Source organism: Mustelus asterias, chromosome 12 (assembly GCF_964213995.1).
Source record: "Mustelus asterias chromosome 12, sMusAst1.hap1.1, whole genome shotgun sequence".
NCBI classification, from domain to species: Eukaryota; Metazoa; Chordata; class Chondrichthyes; order Carcharhiniformes; family Triakidae; genus Mustelus; species Mustelus asterias.
Genome location: NC_135812.1, coordinates 37033021 through 37046232, shown reverse-complemented (window position 1 = coordinate 37046232; position 13212 = coordinate 37033021). Strand labels below are relative to the sequence as shown.

Sequence of the window (13212 nt, the reverse complement as noted above, 5' to 3'; positions counted from 1 at the left end):
TCACCACTGATGTGTGTGAATGCCATTGATTGCCACTCAGCAGTTAACCTTTGGTGCGCTGACCTCCAGATTCAGTGACTGCCGTGGTTTCCCTGCATCCTTGTCCAACTGGGCAAGCACATACATTTCCTTTGACAGCTAACAAGGGCACACTGGCTGAGGAGAGTGCTCCGACCCGTGTGTGCTGAGGTGCATTTTGACAGGAGCCCCCTGTTGACCAGGTTGCACAAAAGGCCTTAGAGTGGAGTTTGGGACCATGCCTATATCTGAGATGAGAGCACATGATGCAGCAGAGAGGCCAAAGCTGTGGCGACTTAGTCAAGTTGCATGGAGCAAGGGTGGCGTGGGTCTTGTTCATTGAGGAAGTAAATGAAGGAATGGTCAGCAATGTGGTGGCCAGCATATGAGTTATTGGCCATCAAGACGCAGCTCCTCAAGGTGATTGGGCAAATAGTACACCCTAGGAGATAAATGCTAACCCTCAAGTCTTTCTCTTTCATATTGCCATGAGGAGGGTGAGGGAGAGGTGCAGCACATTGAACTGGCAATCATTCTTCAGGTTCATAAAGAGGAGAGAAAATGTCAATGGAAGTGCATGGCTCTCCAGAAGCACAAGAAAACCCCAAAGACATAGGGTTGGCACAGCCTGCTCTGCAGGCAAAGGAGGTACATCCGAGAGTGGCCACTCAGAAGCATCCTCCTAGACCCAGGGTGTACAGAAGGCACCTGACTTTCCAGCAGATAAATGAGAATGTTGCCAAAGATTTTGCTTGTCAAGGGGACTGGTGGCTTACTTAAGCAACATTCTGCAGGATTTGGTGCTACATAGACTTCGAAGGCATCTATTGCCTGTGCGTTAAAAGTCACAGCTATCCTCAGCTTATCTTTGGTTCCTTTAGGGCTCCAGAAGTGTCTTTTGTGTCATCCCTCAGGCCTCCACATGTAAGGGCATCCAGATGGTGATGGATGCATTCTTCACTAGGGCACACAACCTTGTCCATTTTAACTGGGATCAGGCAAGGAAGGATGCAAGAGCCATGGGATGGAGAAGCAGCCCGTTTCCTCAGATGAGGACATCAAGGTGGATGAAGAAGAGGAGGTCCTGTAGGGTGAGGATGTTGGCCATAAAGGGGCAATGGCCAGATGGGGCAGACAAGCTCAGGAAGTGCTCATTGCTGCCTGATTCATGGAGGTTGATGAAGCAAACCACTGAGCACATTTCATCATCCTTACATCCCTTCTATGAGCATTACTCTCCTGTCTAACTGCTAGCAGCACATACACCCTCACTGATAAAGCAGGTGACATGGGGTGGGAGCAATTGCCCATAGTCCCTACATTGCAGGAAGATGATGACGGCTTGCAGTGGGGAGGGTTCATAGATCTTCAAGGAGCTATTGTGAATATCTGACTCCTGTCTGGTTGATGGCAGCTCACTTACTCTCAATGACCAGGGCCATTTCATGACAAAGTTGCATGGGGAGTGTCAGCTCTCCATACTCTCAAGCTCATCCTTGGTGATCTGTCCGCTTGAGGTTCAGCGTCACCAAAGGCTGAGACTAATAGAATATGAGGGCAAGCAGCAGGGCAACATGTGCAGAAGGCACACATTGACAGTGACTAGGATGAGTGATGGTAGCCCAGAACATTGTGGGAGATCTCGTTCCAGAGGTGAGGTGAGAATGACAGCCCTTGATGCCGAGTGTGGCTTCAAGGAGCCTTAGCAAAACTGGAATTGATGGGCATCAGGGAGCAAACTCTCCGTTGGTTGATGTCATACCTGGCACATAGGAAGATGGTTTGGGATGTCAGTTATCTCAGCTCCAGGGCATCTCTGCAAGAGTTCCTCAGGGTGTCCAAGGCCCAAACATCTTCAGCTGTTTCATAAATGGCCTTCCCTCCATCATAAGATCAGAAGTGGGGATGTCCGCCGATGATTTGCACAATGTTCAGCACTATTCACAACTCCTCAGATACTGAAGCAGTCTATGTTCAAATGCAACAAGATCTGAACAATATCCAGGCTTGGGTTGACAAGTGGCAACAACATTCATGCCACACAAATGCCAGGCAATGACCATTATCAATAAGAGGTGCTCTAACCATCACCTTGACATTCAACGGTGTTACCATTATTGAATCCCCTACTGTCAACATACTTGGGGCTACCATTGACCAGAAATTCAACTGGACTCGCCACATAAACACTGTGGCTACAAGAGCAGGTCAGGCTAGTACTACCACAACGAGTAACTAACTCACCTCCTGACTCCCCAAAGCCTGTCCACCATCAACAAGGCAGAAGTCAGGAGAGCGATGGACTACTCCCCACTTGCCTGGATGGGTGCAGCTCCAACAGCACTCAAGAAGCTTACCACCGTCCAGGGCAAAGCAGCCCACTTGATTGGCACCACATCTACAAACGGACTCCATCTACCACCGACGCTCAGTAGCAGCAGTGTGCACTATCTACAAGATGTACTGCAGCAAATCACCGTCTAAGATCCTTAGACAGCATTTTCCAAACCCATCACCTCTTCCATCTAGAAGGACAAGGACATGGGAATACCACCACCTACAAGTTACCCTCCAAGCTACTCACCATCCTGACTTGGAATTATATCGCCGTTCCTTCGCAGTCACTGGGTCACAATCCTGGAATTCCCTCCCTAACAGCATTGTGAGTCAACCCACAGTGGCGTTTCAAGGAGGCAGCTCACCACCACCTTCTCAGGGTGCAATTAGGGATGGGCAATAAATGCTGGTCAGCCAAGGACACCCATGTTCCATGAATGAATTTTTAAAATTCCCTCTGACAATCAGGCATGACCAATGTGTTTAGTCACTGTGAGAGGTCGTCACCAATGTGCTGGCAACCATCCAAAAAGCACATGGAGGAAGTTCCTGCACCCAGCCTTTCTCTGATACAGCAATCAAGTTTTCTGGCTAGCACTGAAGAAAACATCTCATCAGAACAGGAGCCATTGAAAGGATGCAAGCTTATTTACAGATGTGAACACCATCTAGAAATATTTAACATCCTTGCCCATGATGTTCAACTAGAAATTCATAACATTTCTAACATTTCGGTGCATCCCCAACTGAGGTGGAGACAGCCTGCTGTCTGCAACGCCCAGTTTTCTGTGATGACCTCTGGAGGCTGAGACCTGGAGGACCCTGGCCTGCTTTTAGGATCTTGCTGTGTGGCAGTGCTACCTTTCTTGGCCAGTGCAGCTAGAGCTGAGGCAATCACAGGAAGAGAGGAATTGATGGATGGCTGTTACAGCCTTTAAATGGAACATCCCACCATTAACACGCTGAAGTGATGGCTGGGTGGGTGAATCAGAGGCTGCTCACCAAACCAACTTTGATCCTATTGCCTTCTTTATGCCTACGTGCCATACAATACGGCACGAAAAACCAGTTATTGCTGCTGATGGGCTAAACACCACTTTTCCCATCTGCCATTGGGCTTTGTCAAATTTAGGGAAAATTTTGCCAAATGAGAGATGAACCACAAGTGCAGTTACATTTCAGAGTGAACAAACTGTTCATTCAAACATTGTCAAGTGGCTCCAAAGAAAATTAAACTTATTCATGTAAAAGAAACATTTGAAACAATTGAATGTTAGAACTTTTGGTAATATTTAAGTGCTTCCAATGAAAATGAAAGGCAAAATGAAGATCTCTGCGACCACCCAATAAGCCACAGGAATGGTGCTGAGGGCTACATTTACTGTACATACAAATATACCAATTTCTACACATACCTGGATATGCCCCTGGCACACTGGCACCTGGAACTCCAGCACCTGGAATATTGCAAAATACATGAGGTTAAAAGCCACGTTCTTTCTGCATTTTGAAAAGTCCTCAAACATGCTATCACTTCCAAAAGCCATGATCATTTTTTCTGAAACTCCATGCTCCAATTGGTTTATGCCCCACCACAACACCAAAATGACTCTTATCAAAGTCAAATGACATCCTATGGCTGTGACAAGGGTAAATTATCCCTCATCATCCTTCTCAACATTTCTGCAACCTTACTAATCACTTGCTGTATACATACTAACTTTTTGTGATTCATGTACTGGGATACCCAGCTGCCTCTGTACCGCCTGCAATGGTTTCTTTTTCCACCCCTGCATTGTTACCCCTGGTTTCCTCAAAGGTCTATCCTTGGTCCTCTGGTAATTCCCATCCTCATGCTGCACCTTGGTCGCATCATCCAAAAACACAATATCAGCTTGCATATGTACAGTGACAACACCAAGTACTACCTCACCAGTATCTTGCTCAACCCACCTTCTATCTCAAAATTGTATACTGCTTGTCCAGCATCCAGAACTGGACTATTTAACACTTCTGGCAGGCCTCCCGCTTTCTATCATACATAGATTTGAGGTAATCAAATCACTGATGCCTGTTTCCTAACTTGGGAAAAGTCCTGTTCACCCATCACCCCTCTGTTTACTGGTCTACATTGGCCTCTGGTAAAGCAATACGACAAATTTAAACTTGTGGTTCTTCTTTTCAAACCCCTCCATGCCCTTGCCACCTTCCTACCTCTATAATTTCCTCCAGTCCTACAACTCTCTTAGATAACTGCACTCACCCAATTCTAGATTCTTGAGCATCTCCAATTGTAATTACTCCATTATTGGTGGTCATGTTTTCAGCTGCTAAGACCCAAAGTTCTAGAATTACATTCCTAAGCCCCTCAGTCTCTCTTCTTCTTTTTCTTCCTTCAAGAAGTTCCTTAAAACCTACATTTTTAACCAAATGTTTGGTTATCTTCCCTAATAGCCCCTTATTGGTGTTTTATAATTCTCCTTTGAGGTGTTATGGGTTTTTTAAACTATGTTAAAGGTGCTGTAAAAATACAAGTTGTTGTTGATGTTGTTGTTTGCTGTCTGTCTGTTACTAAGTGACAGTGGATATCAACATCTTCTTCCAAATGTTTATTTTCAAATCTTAACTATATGACAATTGATAAATAATGAATTTCAAGCTGGGCACATGTTGCCATCCTCATTAATTGTATAAGGACAAATGAAATAGTGTGACTATGTAGCATTGCTAGGGGTATTGCTAAAATATGTTCACTCAGTGTGAACTTTTAAAAGCATGAGATGTATAGCAAAACAGACTACCACCTTGAGAAAAATATGGGAGAACAGAAAGCATAGAGTTCAAAGAGAAAAATAGAACAGACTACAAAATTAGTATGAGAGAAGAACTACAAGCCTCCCAAAAAAACAAAGGGCGCTTACCTAAAATTCCAGCTCCGGGTCCAGTCTGATAGGGGTATGCTGCTCCTGGAACGTAGCCAGGTAATCCTGGAATAAACAAAATGTTAAATGTAATCTTCTTCATATAAAACACTTGTTACATAACCAAAATAGAACTTGCATGTACATTAACATGAAGGCATGAATTGCAAACCTGGAGATGAATTGCATCAATTGTACACAGCTGCTCTTATCACCCTCATGTTGCAGAAGTCATATCTAGTATTAACCAGAGTGTATTTTCTCATCATCTGTATGGGTGGAGCTACAAGTGCCACATGAGGAAACAGTTGCACAGAGGACTAAAAGCTCAGGCAAAGAAACAGGCTCTAAAAAGTTCTTAAGCAGCTGAAGGCACATTCACCAGTGGCAGAAGCCCCTTGAGTGATTAAAATTGGGAATGCACAAGAGCCCAGATTTGGGGAGTGCAGAGATCTCAAAGACTTATAAGGTTGAAAGAGGTTACATAGTTAGGAAGTGACAAGGCCCTGGAGGGATTTAAAGAGTAGGGTGAAACATTTTAATCAGAGGTGTTGCGGCCAGGAGCCAATGTGGTTAGCAAGCACAGGGAGGATGAATGAAAAGGATTTGGTACATGTCAGGATGCACACAGCATAGTTTATGTAGATTGAAAAATGGGAGGCCAGCCAGGAAAACATTAGGTTAAGTCAAGTCGGTAGATAACAAAGGCATGGATGAGGGTTTTAGCAGCAGCTGAGCTGTGGCTGAATGGGCTAGATAGCTTAGATGGTTAAGAGTATGGCACTTAATGGCACTGACTGTGCAGGTTCAGGGTCAATACAGGCTGTAGTGAACCATTGTTGGTTCCCACTGGATAGTACTGAGCCAGGGTCTGGCCAGTACTACAAGGATGTACATATGTTACTGTTGGGTTGTGCTACTTGTTGCTGTTGGGGTTAGGGTGGGGTTGTTACACCTTTGTACTGTAGTGTTGTGGTACATCCCAGTCGGGCTCCGCCTCCTGGGAGAGGTATAAAAGTCCCTGCTCTGGCCGGGACCCCTTCAGTCTGGGATAGTGTATCTAATTACTGGCTGCTTCATTACAGTAAATAAAAGCCTTTCATTTACCGAGCTCCTGGCCTCATGTTTGAGAAGCGCATCAATTTTATTTACTGTTGTTAAACTCTCGTCAAAAAAAAAAGAGAGTATGGAGCAGATCCTGAAGCCGGATCGCCTTACACTAGATCCACGTGCGGTGGGCGCTTCTAACACCTTCGACCACTGGCTGAAGTGCTTCGAAGACTACCTGGCAGCCTCCGCAGCGGTCACCACAGATGATGACAGACTCCGGGTCCTCCATGCGAGGGTAAGCGACACTGTCTACCTCGCGATCCGTGCGGCCACCGATTATACTAAGGCCCTTGAGCTTCTGAAGAAGCGCTATATCAAACCACCCAATGAAATACACGCTCGTTACCTCCTAGCCACTCGACGACGGCAGTCTGGCGAAACGATGGAGGAATATGCGAACGAGCTCCTACAGCTAGCCAGGGGCTGTAACTGCAAAGCTGTGTCGGCTGAGCAGAGCATGAACGACCTCGCCCGAGATGCGTTTGTGGCGGGAGTCGGATCGTCGTACATTCGACTTAAACTGTTGGAGAAGGGTAACCTTGATCTTACCCAGGCCATCGAGCTAGCGGAGATGCTCAAGACGGCCTCCAAAAGCTTAGTATTATATCCGGAGGACCATGTGGAGACAACGTGGCAGGAGCAGTCGCCAATCTCTCCTCGTCCCTCGGGTTCGAAATGCTGCGTAATGGCGTGCTCACGCTCGGGCCAGACGACGGCAGCAGCCCCGGGCGGCCCGCGGTGCTACCTCTGTGGGGGAGCGAAGCATACTCGGCAACGGTGTCCCGCTAAAGCTGTGTTGTGCACCGCATGCGGTAAGAAAGGGCACTATTCGAAAGTGTGCCGATCTAAACCCAGGAACGGTAGTGCGGCCTGCGATTCTTCAGAGCTCGGGTCTTCATCGTCGAAGTCATCGAGGGGTTCGTCCACGTGCGAGGCCAGGACGACGCCATTACGGTCGACGGAGTCGGAGGTGTGTGACCACCAGGGGTCGCTGAGTTTGGCGCCCTCACCCACGTGCGACTCATGGGAGCGGCCATGTTGGTCGACATTGACCGCGAACGACCAGCAGGGGTCCTCCTCATTGATTTCAGCTGCCTGCAGTGGCGCTCATGAACCAACGGTGGCGTCGATCATCCTGGACCAGGCCAAGCCTCATAGACTTGACAAATCTATGATGAATATCCAGGTAAATGACCACGTGATTTATTGTCTGTTTGACAGCGGGAGCACTGAGAGCTTTATCCACCCAGACACTGTGAAGCGGTGTGGACTCCAGATTCAACCTGCCAAACAGACAATCTCTATGGCATCGAGGTCCCGGTCTGTCGCCGTGCTAGGGAGTTGCGTGGTAACTTTGAAGGTGCAAGGCACAGTTTACGAGCGTTTCAAGCTCCTAGTGTTGCCGTATCTTTGCGCGCCAATACTTCTCGGACTAAACTTCATGGTCCACTTGAGGAGTGTAATCCTACAGTACGGTGGGCCACTCCCTTCACTGGCAGTGGGAAAACAGCAGCAGCCTCCAAATTGCCCAACGCGTCCCGCCTGTAGCCTCTCGACGCTGAAGATCACCACACCCTCCTTGTTCCAGAATCTTGTGCCAGGCTGCAAGCCCATCGCTACTAAAAGTAGGCGTTACAGCGCTGAGGATCGGATCTTCATTAGATCTGAGGTTCAGCGGCTCCTCAAAGAAAGGATCATACAACCCAGCGCTAGTCCGTGGAGAGCGCAGGTCGTGGTGGTCAAGAGCGGGAACAAACCCCGGATGGTCATTGACTACAGTCAGACCATTAATCGATATATGCAGCTGGATGCGTATCCTCTCCCGCGCATATCTGATATGGTCAATCAGATTGCACAGTACCGGGTGTTCTCCACCATAGACCTCAAGTCTGCCTACTACCAACTCCCCATTCGCCCAGAGGACCGACAATACACGGCTTTTGAGGCGGATGGTCGCTTGTATCACTTTCTCAGGGTTCCCTTTGGTGTCACCAATGGGGTCTCGGTCTTCCAGCGTGCTATGGACTAAATGGTGGACCAGAACGGGCTGCGGGCTACCTTCCCGTACCTGGATAATGTCACCATCTGCGGCCATGACCAGTAGGACCACGACACGAATCTCCTGAACTTCCTACGCACTGCATCTCGCCTGAACTTGACCTACAACAGGGAGAAGTGTGTGTTTCGTACGCGCCGTTTAGCCATCCTAGGATACGTGGTGGAAAACGGGGTCATTGGCCCTGATCCAGACCGTATGCGCCCCCTTTCTGAACTTCCCTTGCCCACTAGTGCAAAAGCACTGAGAAGATGCTTAGGCTTCTTCTCTTATTATGCGCAGTGGGTTCCCAATTACGCGGACAAAGCCCGTCCGCTCATTAAGTCCACGACTTTTCCCCTAACGCCAGAGGCCCGATTGGCCTTCGATAAATTAAAAGCCGATATCGCAAAAGCTACGATGCATGCTGTTGACGAGTCCATCCCCTTTCAGGTGGAGATCGATGCATCTAATTTCGCCCTGGCCGCCACACTTAACCAGGCGGGCAGGCCCGTCACATTTTTTTCCCGCACCCTCCAAGGCCCTGAAATTCGGCATTCAGCGGTGGAAAAGGAGGCCCAGGCCATTGTGGAGGCCGTCAGGCACTGGCGCCATTATTTGGCGGGAAAACAGTTCACCCTGATCACGGACCAGCGGTCCGTGGCGTTCATGTTTATCAACACGCAGAGGGGCAAGATCAAGAATGACAAGATCTTGCGGTGGAGAATTGAACTCTCCACCTATAACTACGACATCATGTACCATCCAGGGAAACTCAATGAGCCCTCGGATGCCCTCTCGCGTGGAACATGCGCCAGTATACAGGAGGACCGTTTGCAGGCCCTCCACAATGACCTATGCCATCCTGGGGTCACTCGGCTCTACCACTTTATAAAAGCCCGCAACCTGCCTTACTCGGTGGAGGACGTCAGGTCAGTAACAAGAAGCTGTCGGGTTTGCGCGGAATGCAAACTGCACTTTTACCGACCTGACCGGGCACATTTAGTCAAGGCCACTCGTCCCTTCGAGAGACTGAGTGTCGATTTTAAGGGCCCCCTTCCCTCAACAGATTGGAATGTGTACTTCCTCAATATAATTGACGAGTACTCTCGGTTCCCTTTTGTTGTTCCCTGCTCTGATACATCCGCTGCCACGGTTATCAAGGCATTCCGTGATCTCTTTACCCTGTTCGGGTACCCCGGCTACATCCATAGCGACAGGGGCTCGTCGTTCATGAGCGATGACTTGAGGCAATTCCTGCTCTCATACGGGATTGCCTCTAGTAGGACCACGAGCTACAACCCTAGGGGTAATGGACAGGTGGAACGTGAGAATGCTACAGTCTGGAAGGCTGTCTTACTGGCGTTGAAGTCAAAAGGTCTTCCAGTCTCCCGTTGGCAAGAGGTGCTCCCTGATGCGTTCCATTCTATTCGCTCCCTCCTGTGTACGGCAACCAATGCTACTCCCCATGAGAGGATGTTCTCATTCCCTCGGAAGTCTTTCTCAGGGACCTCATTACCGTCTTGGTTGACGTACTCAGGACCCGTCCTCCTGCGGCGACATGTAAGGGCCCGCAAGTCCGACCCGTTGGTCGAACAGGTCCATCTCCTCCACGCCAACCCTCAGTATGCCTATGTGGCATACCCTGACGGGCGAGAGGACACGGTCTCGATCCGAGACCTGGCGCCAGCAGGGGACGTAGCAACCCCTGTCACTCCCATACCCCCTGTTACAAACCCTTTAACTTTTGTTTCTTCCCCGGACACGGCGCGGGCAACATCGGGACCATTGCTTAACCCTTTTACTCCCGTGTACAGCTTGCCTGAGCCCAGAAGATGGTCGCCACTGCAGGGTGTGTCAGGGCCCCATGGACTACCGTCACCTCAGGGTCAACCGGCCTGTGAGTCCGTGGAAGAACAGCTGGACGCCGCCTTGGGGAGAACGCCACCGCAAGTGCCTACTCCGGTGTCACCGCCGGTATTGAGGAGGTCACAACGACGGTGCGGTCCCCCTGACCGTCTGAACTTATAGGCTGACGACACTTTATTCTGTTTTGTACCCCGCCGGGATTTGTTCTCAAAGGAGGGGTGAATGTGGTGAACCATCGTTGGTTCCCACTGGATAGTACTGAGCCATGGTCTGGCCAGTACTACAAGGATGTACATATGTTACTGTTGGGTTGTGCTACTTGTTGCTGTTGGGGTTAGGGTGGGGTTGTTACACCTTTGTACTGTAGTGTTGTGGTACATCCCAGTCGGGCTCCGCCTCCTGGGAGAGGTATAAAAGTCCCTGCTCTGGCCGGGACCCCTTCAGTCTGGGATAGTGTATCTAATTACTGGCTGCTTCATTACAGTAAATAAAAGCCTTTCATTTACCGAGCTCCTGGCCTCGTGTTTGAGAAGCGCATCACTGGCTAAGGTAGTTCTTGGGGGCTGTTTCTTCTGCTTGCCCCATTGTGATATCATTGAGTGTCGATTAGCAATCCTTGGAAATTTAGGACGCTGCATGGAGAGAGAGAGAAGCTGTGGCAGGAGCATAATTTGCTGGTAAATGAAGTAAGCAGTCTTGGAGACAGGTCAAAAGCGTATTTCAGCATCAAATGAAGCAAGGTGGTTGCAAACAGTCTGGTTCTACCTCAAATAGTAGTCAGCGAGAATAATATCAGTCCCAAGTCTTTTTTCCTCCAGTATAAACGTTTGTAGTTTTTTCACCTGCTTCTCATAACCTTCAAATGTCAGGATGTCTTTTTCCTAATACCACAGCCAGAACTCTATAGTGCCAGGAGGCACAGGCTAGCACTACCAGGGGGCCCTGATTGCCCCCTCTTCACTCCGGCATGATCTCCCGCTAGTTCCCTGAACGTGGGGAGCTACTCTAAACCTCGCCGGAGTGAAGTACTCCTGGTGGGGTGGGAGATGCTATCAGGCCTGGCAAGTTCCATGTCGGGTCCGATAATCACATGTAAACTACATTTACAATATATTTAAAACAGATTTGAATCACTTACTTCTCACCCCGCCAGTTTCCAGCATGCTCCTGACTGTTCCCTGGCTCTGGGAGACGTGCATGCATCGGGAACGCATGGGCGAATCCCGCGAAATGACCGACATGCGATTCTCCCGACTGGACCCGCCAGAAAATATGCGGGTCGCATTGGGAGAATTACCCCCCCAATGGGTGGGAACTTAAGCTTGCACTCTCCATACTTGGAGGAATTCCCTTTTACTTAATCAGCCCAACTTTTTAAATTCACAACTATTGATCATCTAAGATTGAAGATGCAATGATAAGAATGGTTAAACAGCATCACATCAGGTGTTTGCGAACAAATGTTTTTGACCATGTACAAGTCAGCTAGCACCTATATCAAAACCATATATTATATTATTATATAATAAAGGAAGCCTCAATTTTAACTTCAAAACTGTGAATAAAACTTTTAATTCTTCCTATGATTATACTCATATAGTTACTTCTTGTTGCCAGTCATATGATGGAAGCAATTAGTCATCGTTCTGCTCTGGGGTTTTTTATTCCTTCATGGGACATGGGTGTCGCTGGCTGGTCAGCATTCATTGCCCATCCCTTGATGACCTTTGAGGGCAATTGAGAGTCAACCACATTGCTGTGGCTCTGGAGTCACATGTAGCCCAGACTGGGTAAGGACGGCAGATTTCCTTCCCTAAAGAACATTAGAGAAGCAGATGATTTTTTCCACAATCGACAATGGTTTCATGGTCATCAATGGATACTTAATTCAGATTTTTTATTGAATTCAAATGCCACCATCTGCCATGGTGGGATTCAAACCTGGGACCCCAGAACATTACGTGAGTTTCTGGATTAATAGTTCAGCGACAGTACCACTCGGCCATCACCTCCCCACATGATCTCACCTGAACCACATTAAAAGAATTTACATAAGAACAAAAGAAATAGAAGTAATTCCCATGATTCAACAAGACCATGGCTTATCTTCTATCTCAACTTGACCTACACAAAATTATCCCCATATCCCATAATTCCTTTAGCACTCAAAAATCTATCAACCTCTGTCTTGAATGTACTCAAAGACTGAGCATCTACAACACTTCAGGGTAGAAAACTGCAAAGATCCACAACCCTTCAAGGTAGAGAACTGCAAAGATTCACAACCATTTGAATGAAGAAGTCTCTCCTCATCTCAGTCCTAAATGGCTGACCTCTTATTTTCAGGACTGTGATTCCTCTAGGGGAAACATTTTCTTAGTATCTATCCACCCTGTCAAGTCCCTTGAGAATTTTATATATTTCAATTGGATCACCTCTTACTCTTCTAAACTCAAAGGAATAGAGGCCTAGTCTACTATCAGGAACCAGTTTACTGAATCTTTGTTGCAACCCATTCTTAGGAAAGTATATTCTTCTTTAGATAAGGAGATTTTAGGCTTCAACTCCATTCTCCCACCCACTCCTCATATTCCTTAATTCTCTCAGAGACCCCATAGCCTTAAATCTATCCAATTATGATGTCCACAACCCTCTAGGGTAGAGAATTACAAAGGTTCGGAACCTTTTGACTGAAGTAATTTCTCCTCACCTACATCTTAAATGATTGCCTCCTTATCCTGAGAATTTGTCACCATATTTTAGACTCCCCAGTGGAAATAATCTCTTTACATATCAAGCCCTTTCAGAATTTTGTAGGTTTCAATGAGATTGCCTTTCATTCTTGTAAACTCCAAAGAATAGAAGCCCAATTTACTTGACCTATCATCATGGGACAACCCCCTCATCCCAGGGACCAATGAA

The 13212-nt window shown here is 47.7% G+C and overlaps 1 protein-coding gene across 15 annotated transcripts in view; it reads right to left on the bottom strand.

Annotated features, from left to right (window-relative positions):
- LOC144501380 (uncharacterized) overlaps positions 1–13212 on the bottom strand; it is a 338685-nt gene that overhangs the window by 268953 nt on the left and 56520 nt on the right. For all 15 annotated transcript variants that reach the window (XM_078225050.1, XM_078225051.1, XM_078225052.1 and 12 more), the window contains exons 4-5: positions 5277–5342; positions 3771–3812 (exon numbers count right to left, since the gene is read on the bottom strand). In XM_078225050.1, coding sequence (XP_078081176.1) covers positions 3771–3812; positions 5277–5342 — 108 coding nt within the window. The remainder of the gene's footprint in view (positions 1–3770; positions 3813–5276; positions 5343–13212) is intronic.